This window comes from Phaenicophaeus curvirostris, chromosome 4, assembly GCF_032191515.1.
Source record: "Phaenicophaeus curvirostris isolate KB17595 chromosome 4, BPBGC_Pcur_1.0, whole genome shotgun sequence".
In the NCBI taxonomy this organism is placed as follows: Eukaryota; Metazoa; Chordata; class Aves; order Cuculiformes; family Cuculidae; genus Phaenicophaeus; species Phaenicophaeus curvirostris.
The window spans coordinates 58407490-58423205 of record NC_091395.1 but is presented as its reverse complement, the minus strand read 5'-3'; the positions used below and the strand labels follow the sequence as shown (position 1 = coordinate 58423205).

The following is a 15716-nucleotide window of genomic DNA, read 5'->3' as shown; positions in this document are numbered from 1 at the left end:
TCTGGCCGTGCCTTGCCTCCCTTCGGGCTTGAGAGCTGTCTAGTTGGTTTCTAGAGCTGTGTTTATCATTCCTCCCCTTGGGAATGAATGATTTATTAGGGAATATGGAGAATATCCTCTTATAATCTTCAAGTAGTTCCTAAAATTAATCACTTTGTGTTTTAATCTGTAATTTGTAAAGCTTTACATATCCTCCCGCCATCTCGTCCTCCCTCCCCTCAGAAAATCAGGATTTGATGAAAAGAAGTGAAAATAAATGAAAAATGCACATGAAAACATGAAAGAATTTTTATTTTTTTTAAGCTTGGAAAACAGTTGCTTTTTTTATATTTAATAACTTATCTCTGCTTGAAACCAGATTTTCATATTTCAGCTGAACTTCATTTAGGCTGTTTCAGATTAAGGTTTTGTCAATTTTCTTGACCATAATAACATGGTAGTGTGCTATAACGGTTCCTGTGTGTTACTGAAATATTTGGGGTTGAGTTTTTATGAAATCTTGGGGTTTACTTTTCCTTTTTTAATAAGTAGTGCTTGAACCGATGTTTCTGTTTCTTTTAGGATAGAATGTCCATTATCTGCCTTAGTTTTCTTGAGTTTTTAAAAGAAGCAAGATCTTTCTCCTCTGAATGTCCCTAAAGCTTTCCATAGCAAGTGACATCACTGTGTTCCTTTTAATTTTTTTTCCCTCTTTTTCCTTCGCTGGTTTGGTTTCTAAATGCTGTTTGAAATATGCCTATATTTGCTTTGCTCCTGTTGGCTGACTGCTCTCTAAATGTGAGTAAGCAAATGTGTGTGACTTGAAGGGGGCTGGAATTATAAAATAATAATGAGATGTTGGATTTTGCTAAGTGCTGGGAAATTCAGTGTCCCAAATAGATGGCCTGACATGAGGTAGGGAGAGTCAGACCTTGTCCTCAGTAAAGGAAGAGATAGCATTTCAAAATAGGACTCTCTTTTAACAACTCAGTTACTAATTACAATAAAATTAACACCTCTGCATTCATTCTTTTGTCTCCATCTGGTGAAGCCTGATTTTTTATTGTGAAACAAGTGGAAGCTGTGTCCTCAGGACTTGGCAGGGTGTTTCAGTGCTGCTGGTGGGTGATTTCCCTGACTCGACAGCATAACAATTTACTCAAAACAAGCAAAAACTCTGCATAATAAACTCATAAAGTTAACTTGTAAAATAAATAAAACACAGTGTAGTGACCACAGCCAAGTCTGTCATGGTGGCTTTGCAGAACGCTGTTTTGCAGATTTATTGGAGAAGAAAAAACCATGTGTATGTATATGTTAAAAGACTATTCTAGTTGTATGAAATGCTAATGGGAAAGAAAAGAAACAAAACAAGGAGTGTTGAGGTTGATTCTTAGAGTAGGTCTTTGAAGAGTCTGTAATAGAAGATTAATTCAAAGCTATAATTCAATGTAGTGATCTGCAATACTGGAAAATTTTTAGGTACACCAGCTAGAGGATTTCTCAATGTAGAGAGTCACCTTTTGGAACTTGTAGCTTAAATTAATAGGGTTGAATGTACATGCTTTTTGCCAGGAATCTGTATGTTCTCCCTGATCTTGAATTTTTTGTTATTGGCTTTGCACGCATTTGTGTTCTTTCATGTACAGCATAGACTTGTTTTATTTATAATGCTTGTATAGGTGTACTACTGCTATACTATATAGTTGCAAATGCCCTACCAGTGAGTTCTTTATCTTTGTTCATCCCTTAGCAGATGTATGAAATTCTGAAGCTATCTGAATTTTGCCACTCTGTTGTATTAAACTATTGCTTGATTTCCCTCCCGCTACATGGAGTATTTCTGAAACTGCGTTATCAAATATGCAGACTTTGCTATTGCTCTGCATCATACCTGAACTCCAGTTTATCAATAGGAATGGTAGGAGTTTTGCTGCTGATTAACAGTTTCTGAGCAATGTTTCATCTGCACCGGTTGCAATATTGATTTAGAAGTGGTCCTTTTTCAGACAATTTTAAGCTATTTTGCAGGACACATGCTGTATTTTGAGAATCTTTTGAGACAGTGTATCAGAATAAAACTTATTATTGGTTTATATGCTTATACTAGAGTTATACATTTATACACCTTTAGAAGGATTGCTCTTTATCTGTCAGAGTAGAAAATGACATTGCTGATACTTATTCCTTAGAAATATTTACTGTCTCTGGAAATGCAAGAGTCAGGATGGATTGTAAGGCCCATTATATTAGTGCCTCAAATACTTAAGAGGTCATATAGTCTCAAAAACAGTATTTTAACCAAAACTGTTCTGTAAATTCACTTCTTTGTTTATTGTCTAGGAAGGAGAGCTCAAAATGAACAGTTTCTTTCATGAGTTAATGGGGACAATACACTATCCTGATGTTACATTTGAGAGCGGATAGAGTAGCCCTGTGGTTATGAATGGATCACGCCAACACTTCACTTGGCTGTCAGTGAGAGCTTGAGCTGGAGTCAAGGACTGTGATATGCAGTCTCTCTGAAATAAGTCTGGCGTGGGCACCACGTCATTTGTTGTCACTGCTTTAGCTCTGGGGATGCTAAGGTAATCACATTTTTGCCCGAGGACTGGAGTAGAGGTAGTTTTATGCTTGTCAGTGATGATTTAGAATCATAGACTCATAGAATAACCAGGTTGGAAAAGACTCACCGGATCATCGAGTCCAACCATTCCTATCAAACACTAAACCATGCCCCTTAGCACCTCATCCACCCGTGCCTTAAACCCCTCCAGGGAAGGTGACTCAACCACCTCCCTGGGCAGCCTGTTCCAGTGCACAATGACCCTTTCTGTGAAAAATTTTTTCCTAATGTCCAGCCTAAATCTCCCGTGGCGGAGCTTGAGGCCATTCCCCCTTGTCCTGTCCCCCGTCACTTGGGAGAAGAGGCCAGCACCCTCCTCTCTACAACCTCCTTTCAAGTAGTTATAGAGAGCAATGAGGTCTCCCCTCAGGCTCCTCTTCTCCAGGCTAAACAACCCCAGCTCTCGCAGCCGTTTGAAGCATAAATGTCAAGTTTGATTTTGTAGATTGAGTTTTGGTACGTTGGTACTGTGCTTGCAGTTAACAACAACTGATTTAGATAAGTTATTAGGAAGAAATTTTTTACTGTGAGGGTGGTGAGGCACTAGAAGAGATTGCCCAGAGGAGTTGTGGATGCCAGGTATGAAAGGCCAGGTTGGATGAGGCTTTGAGCAACCTGATCCAGTGGAAGGTGTCTCAGCTTATGGTGTGGGGGTTGGAACTGGGTGATCTTTAAAGTCCTTTCCAAGCCAAGCCATGATTCTGTGTTCTGTCATTTACTTTGGAATTTCTTCTGAGCATATTTTGTAGCATGTCTGAAAGAAAAGAGTAACAGTTACAAAGAGCCAAAATTTTAAACAGTAGCTTTTCATCAGATGGAATTGCTGCTGGGACTAATGGGGTGTTGGAGGAGACCTGATCTCAGTTTCTCAGGCACAGCTTTCTCTGTGTGAGTTTGTAACCAGCTTTGTTTGCTTTTTTCCTCTTCCTTTTCTGAATTGTAAATGCTTTTTAAAGTAAGAACTAGAGGTGATTAGAAAAACAGATATGGATGTCTTTGATCAAAAAATGCAGTTTAATAGTAATTTTTTTGTGAAATCTTGCTAAAATTTTGTTTTAGTGAAAAACTTTGTTAGTGAAATGACAATAAAAATGGAACAGTTCAGAGACATAAAAAAGTTCTCCTTTTTTAGCGCATTTTTATTTGCAGATAATTCAGAGACATTGGCTTTCATCATTTTGAAAGAAGCCCAGCTTTATGAATTATTTAAGATTACTCAATCTTAATCTTTTCCTCTCCAACCTCTGATAGAAATCTGTCTCACTCTGAGTTGCCTGGAACATCTAGTGGCTAGAGGCAAATAACAAGTAAAGTTAAAATCCCACCACCAACCAATCAACCAAAAACTTCAGTAGTTTCATGCTGAAGAACTTTTCTGAAACAGGAGGTGAAAATAAAACTAAAGATAAATGTTCTAAATTGTGTTTTAAATTGAAACATAAAGACTCGCAATACAAGCAGTCCCTCCAGCCTTCTTCTGTGTGGGTGTTCTCAGATTTGTTTATTATATCTGTGCCTGTAGTGGGACAAATTTGAGGAGAACTTGTGAAAAAGCAGGGTACTGGCTGTCAAAGTAAACTAAAAGTGGTAACTTGAGTGTAAGAATGAGGCCTGACACCTCATCCCACCCCAGTCTAACGACTGTCTATTAAGTCTGGGAGTGTGACAAAATTGTAGGTGGTACCTGAAGGTGAGGACAGGGTGTGGAGGGGACATATGCTGGGATACATCATGACTGGAATAATTGTCCAGTGGAGAGAACTCTGCCAACACTCTTTGAACAGACCTGTGACTAGTACCAGAAAGGTTTAAAGAAAATATTAATCAAAGTGAGAATTTAGAAGACTCTAAGATGGGGTGAAGAAAGACATGAGTTTGCTTTGGGAATGCTGGGAATATTGCAACTGGGATATTGCCCAACTGTGTGCTTCTACAGGATGTACAGGTAAACATTTTTATTTATGTGGATTGAATAGTTTGCAGGAAATCTGAGAATATTATTTTAATGACATTTTTCTCCAACAGTTATAAAAAGGAACTGATACTGATCCCTGTGGGAGTAAAGGATCAAATTAGAAGGAGAGTGTTTCTGTGAAATGTAACATTTATTTAATGAAACTTAGCAAATAAATGTAGGCTCATGAGTCATCACAGGTAACTAATGATTCCTTTTCATGCATTGTGTCTAACAGAGGTCTTACTATGCCCTCATGATTAAGCTTGTACTTTGGTTTAAATGGTTCAGCAGTAACATTTGCAGTACAGTGCATTTGAAATTGAATGCAGCTGTGAATACGTTGAATGGATTATGGAGCTCAGAAGCAATGCAAGCTTGATTCACAGATTTATTTTTTTTTTTAGTAATGTAAATTACAAGTTTTTACCTTGCAAGTGTCTGTTTTATTTGTGGCGATAGTTTTATATTCAAACAAAACCTAGAAAATTTATTAAAACACCAAAATTATGTTATTAAAAATGTATGCTGTGGGAGAACATAACACTTGAAGCTGCTTCTTCCTGTATGAGGCTAATTGAAGCTCTCTGGTTCAACTCCCATGTTATTTTTACTTTTTCCCTTAGTGTAATTACTGTAGAAATGTAGAGGGGCTGGAAAACTGTCAATGTAATCAGGTTCTATAGTCACTGAAATTTGTTTAGTTGTGCTCAGAATGATTCCTCTTTCTGTTACAAAAATGTGTAAACCAAAAGCACTCCCTTAAATCTGTAGGATTTTAAGTGTTTAAAGAGTTTATGTGCAAATTCTTGTGGTCGCACTTGAAGTAGTTTTTAACTAGTCAGCTTGATTCTGATAAGATCTAGCTATGGCACAGTGGAGTATGTGAGAAATGGTGAATATTTATTAGCTTTCATTCAATTTACTCCTGCTAAAGTTGGACTGTAATTGGGGTAGATTTGTTGTAATTTGAGAAATTATAGCAATAAAAGCTAAAACATTGTGCACTTGTGCAAAAGCGTAATGAGCAGTAATAAATACTCTGAAAGTGCACATAATTATCTAAACCAAAAAGGCTTTGAAGAGAAATTATGACAAATAGCCTGTAAAAATATTTAGATAGTGTAAGGTTATTTGCAGAGCTGTTTGCAGCAGGATAAAAATTTGTTCATCTGATGCAGTTCCGTGTTTCGGTGTGGTTGGATCACTTCTCTGCAGTGTTTATTCTTGCTGAGAAAAGAAGTAGTTTAACACAGGAGTTAAGCTGGAACATTTTGTTCTATCAAGTCTCCTCTTTGCAGTAGGTTGCTGATCCACTAGCTATTTTCCTGTACTTTATGTGCTGTGCCTTGATGGCTCATCTGTCCTCTTGCGTGATCAATACTGCTCTAGTCATGATGGCTGAATGCCATTTCGAAATTGTTGTTTAGAGTAGCAGTTATGATGGTGACTGCCTAGCAGGACACCTTGCTAAAATGAAAGGCAAAGAAGATGTACACAAAGTGGTATCTTAGCCACTTTTCAGAAGGTCTGGCAAGATTCTGAAAGTTTCAAAACTATTCTTTCCTCTTCAGTACAGCTGAAGGTCAAGAGGGTGACAAGAAATACTGTAATGATAGCTTGTTTTATGAAAAAATGTCTAACAGCTGGTTGCTTTGTGATTTGCAAGAAGTGATCAAGGCTGTTGATAAAAGTGGATACCCAATACCTGAACACAAGTGCCTTGACCATAAGAATATGCACAATGCCAGTTATATGGAAAAATAAACTGGTAGGCATTAACTTTCATTAAAAATAATTTGTTATTACTTGCTGGAATTTACTATGCTTACTCCTGTCTCCTTTCAGGACTCTGTTGTGGCCTAAGTCTCTGAATAGCATGACTTCTTCCCTGGTCTGGCTGACACTCTTTGCTTCACAGATTGCTCCCCTATGTTGCTCGCTGTCCTTTGCCCTGTTTGTGAATAGCCTCCTTATAGCACCAGATTTTTGTTGTTGTTAAAAAGGAAGAAACTCTTTTATCAGGTGTGAGTATTGAAATTGGAGAGTCTGTAGTTCTGCTTCTGTGTGTGTGTGTGGCATTTTGATCATACAGGAAATTAATTCAATTCATCAGTACAAATCCCATCAAGGTGGGTTTTTTTCCTACTAAAACTTAGCCAGGCATTTTTATTAGCATAAATGGTAGTAATGCTTTTCATAAAAACAAAATTTTGTCAACATATTTTTAATTCTACCCAAAACTAACAGGTGATGAAAATGCAAAGGACACTTAGGCAATATGTTGTATGAAGCAGTTTACTACAAACAAACCCCACCTGAAATATAAATGTCTGCATGTATTTTGTAGCATGCTACAATACAGAAATAAGTTAGATCAGTTAGTCCAAAGGGAAAATAAAAGTATGGGAGGACACCTGCTCTAGTAATTCTGGAACATCAGCTCTGCTAGGTCTCCTTGACCTCTTGATTTAGTTTCCATAAACACCCATATAAATTCCACTGTGGTACCATTCTGTTAAGTTCCAGCAGAGCAATTCTGATGGGATTTCCTTTCACCTACTGAAGTAAATATTTTCTTCTTTCGTTATATTATGCAGAGCTAGGGTACATTCTTCTGTGTTAGAGCTGGCTGCAACCACTAGCGGGACTGTCTGCCAGATTCTCACCTTGTAGGTATCTAATTTCTGATTTGAAAACTGATCAGCAATCCAGTATGCAGTGAGTCCTTAACAGTGGCTGTGACTCTGTAGCTCTGCCTAGCACTGTAGGAATGTATCGATCATAATCTCAAAATAAACAAAAGGAAAAGTGGAAATGGGAGGACAGTTTTTGCAATTGCATCCTGAAATGTCAAGAATGGGGACAGAAGTGCCCCCATAATTTGAGGGGGAAATTTTCATGTTTTTTATACGAAAATTTGTCTCAGTGGGGGATTTTGCAGTCAAGAGGAGGAAAAGGATGCAAGAAAGAGACAGAAAATAAAAATTTTGATAAATTAAAGCTTAGCATAGGAATATTTGCTGCAGCAGGGCTAGGAATAATGAAATAGAACTTGACTGAATAAGTGGGCATGAAGAGGTGAAGTTAAGTGGTGGAGATTGATGCAGTAATGTAATTCTTGGAGAAAGTTTTACCCAAAGTGCTGTACCCTTGATTTTCAACTGCCAACCTGCTGCATACAAAAGAGCCATTGTTTTTTTTAACTGCAGCTGGGGAACAGGCTCTCTTGGGAACAGCATTTTACAAGAAAGTCCTCTGTTTCATTTTTTGGCCTGGCAGAGAAAATGGGAAGTTGTCTGTGTGGACTGAACTCCTTTATCCCCTCTAATGAGGAAAAAGAAGACTTATCAATATGAGTGTCAGACCTCCCTTAATGAGCCAAAAGCTCACAAGTTTTACGGATCTGTGAACAGCAGAGAACCGAATGCTATTCTGATTGTACTTCTGTCACTGCTTGCACTGTTTACAGTGTCAAGACAATGAACCCACGTTTTAGTAGATTATTGTAAAGCTTTTTTTCTTTTTTTTTTCAATTCTTCATCTGCCAATGAGTTGTATTTGTAAGGGTTCTTTTGCATATCTAGAAAGGATTTTGAAGCATGTGTACCAGACTCCACAGGTAAGCACCCTGTGAACCTTTGGATTAAAATTGGCCATATTTAAACCCAGACAAAAAAGGAGAAAAAACTTCTGAGGAACAGTAGGGCACCGTGTGCCCATTTTGATGTATGTTACCTTATTTAAAATTCATACAAAAGCAGTACAAAACCACTGCCTTATAACAAAAAAAACCATGAATAAACTCAACTTGACATACGTCAGTCCAAAATGGACATAGGACTTCCTATCAATATAGGTTCAGAAGAATTCCCTCAACAAATATTCCTTGAGGCTGTTGCTTAAAGGGGTATTTTGTGATTTGCCCAGGAACTCCTCTGGAAGTCTTTCTTTGTTTTACTGCCCTTAGCGATGATCCTTTGCCAGCTTTTACAGTTGTGCTGGACAGAATACATTTGTCATTTGACATGAGAGTTATGCAGCTCACTACGGCTTATGGTCGCCTTTCTTTCTCAGAAGCATGCTTACAATCTCTTTGCTGCTGCAGTTGATAAACCAGATATAAAAGCTTTCTTTACCTGCAATGGTAAGATGACTAAAATACAAGCATTAATGGTGATTCTATCAGTCTCTGCATTATTGGCCATTTCACCTTTCAACTAGGGAGAATGGAAAGATTTCCTTAAAATTCTGCATTGTGAATTCTTCTAGATGAACTTTTCCAGCAAGCTGTTCAGCACAGCAAATGCCCTTTTCCGTGTATAAACCATGAGGCAAAATGATAGGATCTTGGAGTCTGAGTTGTGTGTGATGGACCTAAAGCATGCCATGCTGGCAACAGTGTTGTTAGGGCTGACAAACTGCACAAGCTGGTCAAAGTTTATTTTTAATAGAAGCATAACTTGCTGCAGTAGAATCAGCAGCCAGTATGCCTACACCATGTTACTGAGTGGTTTTCGGTAAGAGATGTCTCACATTTCTAGGCATATGATGTGGCCATATGCTTCTAATGTATGCCTTGAGCTGTCATGACAGTCAAGTAAGTTGCACACAGGTCTCCAGGTGTTATTTCCAAATTACCAGCCAGAGTTGCTATTCTTTTCTAAACTTCTAGCTTTATTCTCTGGTGTTGATCAGCTATTGCCACATTCCATGCTTAAGAAAATATGCATTAGAAGTCTCTTCACAGAAACTCCTGAATTTCTGATTCTAGGCCTTTTGGATCCTTGTGGTCTATTTGTTTAGAAGAAAAAGAAAGAGACTCTATAGCAGCTGCTCCTGATGCTGCTGAAAAATCTGCAGCACCATCTGTGTGGTCGTGTCAGGGTACAGCTATAAAGCTGCTTGGTGCCAAATTGTCTGTCAAGTCCATTTCATTACAAGAGGCTCTATGTACCCAGTAGTCACAGCTGCAGTGGGCAATGTTTGGTCCACAGTTTTTATCTGAAGTTTGTGATGTGTAGACTCTAGCATTTGTGCTAAGTATGTGGGGTTCTTTCTTGGAATATTAAGCATATATGTCACTGCATACTCCCTTTCCCCCCTTTTCTCTCCTTCCTCACATACAGCTTTTAGCACTTAGGTAAAAGCAAAGACATCAAGGGAGGAAAAAGCTACCTGATTTTTTTGGCTACAATGATTATACTGTTGTTAAATTGCACACAAAGCAAACTCTTTTTGCTAACTTAAGGCATATTTCTTATTTCATAACTTAAAATATGCAATTTACTTTCTTTTTAGTGCTTGCTTGATGCTTATCTGTTTGTTTATTTCTTCTTCATATTAGGTTAGCCTACACAAACCAGAAATTAAACTGGAATCACTGAAAGAAGATATTAAGGGTTTTCTGAAGACATCAGGTTTGTAATACTTCATTGATACGTTTGTGAATAGTATAGATCTATGTGAGAACATACATGACATATGTAATGAAAAGAGTAGTTAATGTAGCTTGGTGTCTTGTTGCTGACAGTAGCCAGAAGCAGACATTTAGGGATTCTAGATTATAAAACAAGCTGGAGGGAATTAAAAGTGAAAAAGTTCTTGGATTCCAGCAGCGTTTTATTTTAAAACACCTGTAAGGAAGTAATTTTATCATTTCATAATATACTAGTAATTTTTTTGAAGTTTTTAATGATGCAAGAGTTCAGTCACTTCTGAAAATGGAAATTCATGGAAGTGCTCTTGAAAATTTTACCCTTAGTTAGATTTTTGATTTCCATTAGAAGTTGTAGGCTATGTAACTGCAACGTGAAGATTTGGGAAATCCATATAAGATTTATAGTGATCAGGAACACTGTGTTTATTCGTATCTGTAGATGTTCTAATAACAAGGTGGCTTTGAAAAAATAGCACATAATTATTTACCCAAAATTGTGTTGTAATTATTTGAACAGTACATGGAAATAAGATATTCAGCCTTTATACAGGTTGCATCTTACATTTTTGCCTGTTCTAATTGGATAAGGTTTCATTGTTTCTTCCCACTTGTGTGGTAGGTAGACCTGAATTGAGACAGGAGAGAAAACTCTAGCGACTGCAACTCTAATTCATGTTCCATTAATATTGATTCCTAAAGTTGTCTCCTGGATATTTTTTATTTCAACAGGTTGGGAAAAGAAGCTTCAGAATGCTGTTTATAGTGAACTCAATGTGTGAGTTTATTTCATATTTACATTTAAGAAATTCTACTCACATGGTTTACTTTTGCTTCATTTGTATGTATAGATGTATGATACATCTGCAAAATCTGTAATACGAAGGGTACCTGCTTCATTTGTGTTTTGAAAGTACCCTTATTTCTTTTTCATCCTAATGAAACTTTTGGACTCAAGTGCATTTAAAAGTACGAATGAAACAAAAATCACAAAAAAATTCTGTTACTTTAGTAATTTCTTTGCTATTTTACTTCCAAAGGTACAAACAGTCACACTATAATTCTTGCTTAGCTTAGGTACTTGTTCCAAATTTTTATTATTTTCAGATGTTTATGATAGCATTGCACATGCTTGTATTAATTATTATGAAAAATCTTTAAGATATTGGATCAACACCACAATGTTTTAATTACTTTGGACATCTACATGTTCACTGTTGATTTTTTTAAAAGGAAATCCCCCAAAATTAGATTGGATCTTGAAAAAAGAATATCCTGGATAGTAACAGTTCCAGGGAGTCATAAAGATGACATGATATGAAGAGGGCACACTTACAAAATGCCTGATTTGTTCCCTGAATAGTTTTATTTTACAAATATGTGAAATTATGAGGTAATACTATTTTTAGTATAAAAAGAACTTGTGTTGAAATGTTATTAATACTTACATGTCTCTATTTTGTTTGTTTTCATAGGAAAAGGTATGGAATATATGCTTCTAAAAATAATGCTTTAGTTTTCGTTGACATCCATGGTGGTTTTACCACCATGAAAGAAGTCAAGTTTAGGTTTACAAATACAGGATTAATTAAGCAAAATAAATATCCGGATATTTAACATACAGCATGCTTTCTTTAAGGTTTCCTTTGCCCTGTCATCCTGCAGCACCACCTGAGCATATGAAAGAACCTTTAGCTTATATGAGGAAAGCACAGGTTGGTTATCGATTTTTACTATTCATATCAGACTGTTTGAGGTTTACTGTGTATAATGTTGTTGTACAGTTTCTAGGTTTTATGCTTTAGGAAAAACACAAATCTGTAGTTGCATCAAAGTTAATAATAAGATTGTGTATGTGACATTTTACATTCATACAAGAAATGCTCAAGTAATTGTCCAACCATGAAAGAAGTAGGATACAGTTACATGTAGGTGAATATTGTAAATTAGAGACACTGTGAATTAAGCCAAGGAGGATAATTTGATTTTCTTGGGAAGCAGAAAAAGTGTAGCTGTAGGTCATTTTATTTCAGGTTACAAAAAACTGTGTTGAAGAGGCCCAGGTGGGCAGTTCTGCAATACAAGACAACAGCCTGCAGAGACAGTGAGACCTCGAGAAAGAAGAGATATATTTATACTTAGAAATGTGAAAGGAAGATGAAAAGTATAGAGCTAAGGAGCTTAAGGCATGTTGAAGGAGAATAAGAGAAACTGGACTATAAAAGATTAAATGAGGATTATTGATGTTGGGAAAAAATGGTTTTGCTTCGTTGATTTTATTTTTCACTGATACATGCCATTTGAAAAAAAATATACATGAACATGTAAAAATAAAAAAAGCTTTAAGCATATGAGCTAGCCAATGTATCTGAGGTAAGGATGAAATTATATTTAACTCAGCCGTGCCTAGAATTATATTGCAGTATTCTTTACAAAGTATTCAGTAAATTGTGTTACTTTTTCAGTTGTATTGTTGTTTATTCCAGTAAGTCTTATCACGCTGTCCTGGGTTTCAGTCTTTAGCATTTGGGGACAAAATTGTATTAAATAATTTTTATACTGTGGTGTGAAATGTAATGCCACAATTTACTGCCTGAAAAGAATGACTCAATTTACTAATGTGGAAACCACAGAAGTGTGTCAATGTGTATGTTTGCCTAAACCAGTTTCATTGGTTATTCTTTTATAGAAGTGTAAACACTACTTACAGTAAGAAACATCTTTATCCCTATTTAAGACTGTTCGAATAGTGTAGGAATGAGTAAGCGAAAGTCCTGTCTTTGCTAGTTTCAAAATTTCATAGCCCTGTGTCAAAAAATATTGGGTTTCTGTGTCCTTTGAGGTGAGTTAACACTGGCAGGCAGCTCAGCTGCTCTCTTACTCCCTCCCAGTGGGATGGGAGAGAGAATAAGAAGGGCAAAAATGAGACAACTTGTGATAAAGACGGATAATGACAGTTTAATAGGTAAAGCAAAAGCTGCACATGCCAAGAGAGCAAAATAGGAATTCATTCACTACTTCCCATCAGCAGGCAGATGTTTAGCCATTGCCTGGAAGGCAGGACTTCGTCATGCTTAACAGTTACTTGTGCAGACAAACACCGTAACGCTGAATGTCTGCTATTTCCTCCTTCTTTCTCCTAGCTATTTTATTGAGAGAACGATATCATATGGTCTGGAATATCCCCCCTCTGGGGTCAGCTGTCCCAGCTCTGTCCCCTTCCCGCTTCTTGTGTACTCCCAGACTACTCGCTGTTGAGGAAGCATCAGAAACAGAAAAAGGCCTTGAAGCTCTGCACACGCTTTTCAGCAATAGCTAAAACAAGGTTATGTTATCAACACTGTTTTGATCACAAATCCAAAACACAGTACTATGCCAGTTACTGTGAAGAAAATCAGCTTTACCACAGCCAAAACCAGTAGGTCCTTTTTCAAATCCTTTCTTGAAATACAGCTCTTTGATAAAGGCATGTGAATCCTTTTCATAGAGAAGTATTCATAAATGGTGATAATTGTGAAATAGAAATAAATACACCATTGGGAAATGAACATTTTCTAAAACCACAGAGGTATGTGTTAGTGAGTGTTTGATTTTCGGGATACGTGCACATTTATCACTCTAGGTAATAGGTCTGTAAGAAAACAATCACAGTCAGATCAGTTGAATCAGAACTAGGTTTTATGTTGTTACTCTTGTTGATTAAAGGGTAATAATGTTAAAGATTACAAAGTCAGCATTTCAAATATTTTGTTTGTTTAAAATATTTGGAAGTAGATAAAATGCAGATCTACAGGTTGCTAATAACTTTTGAGAAAGAAAGAAAAGTGGAAGCTTATCAGTTTACTTCCATTAGATACTAGAAATCTAATTAGTGTTTTGAAGGTAGAAGACTGTTTTTATTTTGTTTGTAGGTAGATTTTTTTCCCCTTTACTTTTCTCTTAGCCTCACGGCAGTTGGAAAAGAATATTCTGGTGCTATCAACAAAATATATCCTGGCAGAAAATGTTTTCCTTATAAATCATATTCTGTTTTTATTAAGCACAGCCACCATTTAAGATGCTGTTTCGATTGTTATGAGCTTGTTGACGTTTTCTTTATCCTTTTCTATCTTAATTAATTTTACTCTATTTCAGAATTCTGGAAAGAACAGTAGTACTCTGAAAACAATCTTACTGTGATATCAGTTATTTGAAAGACTTTGAGTCAGTAATTAGGACTATATTAGTGTTTTTCCAGAGGAGATTTTAAATTTTTCTTAATTAACCCCTTTTTCTTCTCAATTAGTTCTTAGGTGGCAGACTGAAGTTTTTATTTTCTTCACTACCTCAAGAGAAAAAACTGCTTTCTAGGAAAGGTTAGAGAATTAACAGCAATGAGTAGTAATGCTGTAAGTCATTCATGGAGTTGTGCTGTGGTCCAGTGTAGAAAAAGTATTGCCATAAATATTTAAATATCTTTACATCTTTATGTAACATAATTTGTGTTTTCTGAGCATGTGTGCTGGAGAGCTGGTCCTGTGTTTGAGTGGAGATAGATCGCTGGGTACAGATGCTTTAGTCTGTCATTGTTTAGGTCTTTTGTAGACAGAAAAATACTACACACCTCTGTATTCCCTTTTTGCTTCCACTTTCTTATCCTATATGGCTTAGTAGTCGTTGTGTTCTTCTCACTTATTTCTTCCAGTAACAAAAGCACACTGCTCAGCAAATAGGATACTGTAAATGCTCTCACACACCCATCTGTGAAAGAAAAACTGTTTTGTGGCATGGTATTGAATAAATGCAGCATTTGGAAGGCATTTGAATGTGATAATATAGTTAAATTAAAAAATGCATAATATTGTAAAAAATACTGCAATTTTGAAAACTTTAACATGAATCACTTATAGACAAGATATAATTTTTATTTTTTAACAGAACTTTTGAACATCTACTCTTCCCTTTGTTTGTTTCCTGGCTAATAAACTGCATCCTGTTTCAGACAGAACTTTAAGTTTGAGGAATATGTGGTTAGACAGTAGCTAACTGTTGTAGAATTTGTATCTAGAGCAAATTACAAATAATAAATAGAGCTAAATGACATTAACAGGAGTCTTTGCACTCATTTGATTGGGGTCTGACTCATCATCCACAGAAGACTAAATTAATTATAAAACCCATCAGTGCTGTTGTAATCGCGTAAGCGAAATCCTAAGTCAGTCAACTAGGAAGTCAATACTAGTTGGCATTAACTTCAGAGGAATTATCCGTGGATTAGGCACCATATGGTAAGTTTGAAGTCTAATGCAATAGTCGGAAGACTCTGATTGCTTTTTAAGCTGACCACTTGCTACTGAGGCATTGTCTACTTCTGGTTTCCTGCTTGCTTAGAGAACTATTTTTTGAGCATTAGAGAATACCTAATTTCTGACATTTTAACTGCTGAAAATATCTAAGATACCTTTCTTGGAGAAAGAGTTGCATTCTTTTCAGGTCACAAAGCGTAGAAGACGTTATCTGTACACCGTTGATTGCCCTGCTTATACTAATTTGAAAAATTTATTAAATGTTGATATATAAGGAAGCTTAATCATTAGGCATATGTCAAAACTCAGTAATTGTGAAATAGATGCTTTTTGGAGATCTGAAGGGCAACAATTCATTTTCCTGGTTCTTTATTATGGTGTGATAATGAAATCTCTTTGCCTTATTGTCTCCATTTAGCATGTAAATATTCCCTC

At 36.4% G+C, this 15716-nt stretch overlaps 1 protein-coding gene across 1 annotated transcript in view; it reads left to right on the top strand.

Moving 5' to 3' along the window:
* TBC1D19 (TBC1 domain family member 19) overlaps positions 1–15716 on the top strand; it is a 51863-nt gene that overhangs the window by 1102 nt on the left and 35045 nt on the right. The window contains exons 2-4 of the mRNA XM_069856217.1: positions 9907–9979; positions 10729–10774; positions 11636–11711. Coding sequence (XP_069712318.1) covers positions 9907–9979; positions 10729–10774; positions 11636–11711 — 195 coding nt within the window. The remainder of the gene's footprint in view (positions 1–9906; positions 9980–10728; positions 10775–11635; positions 11712–15716) is intronic.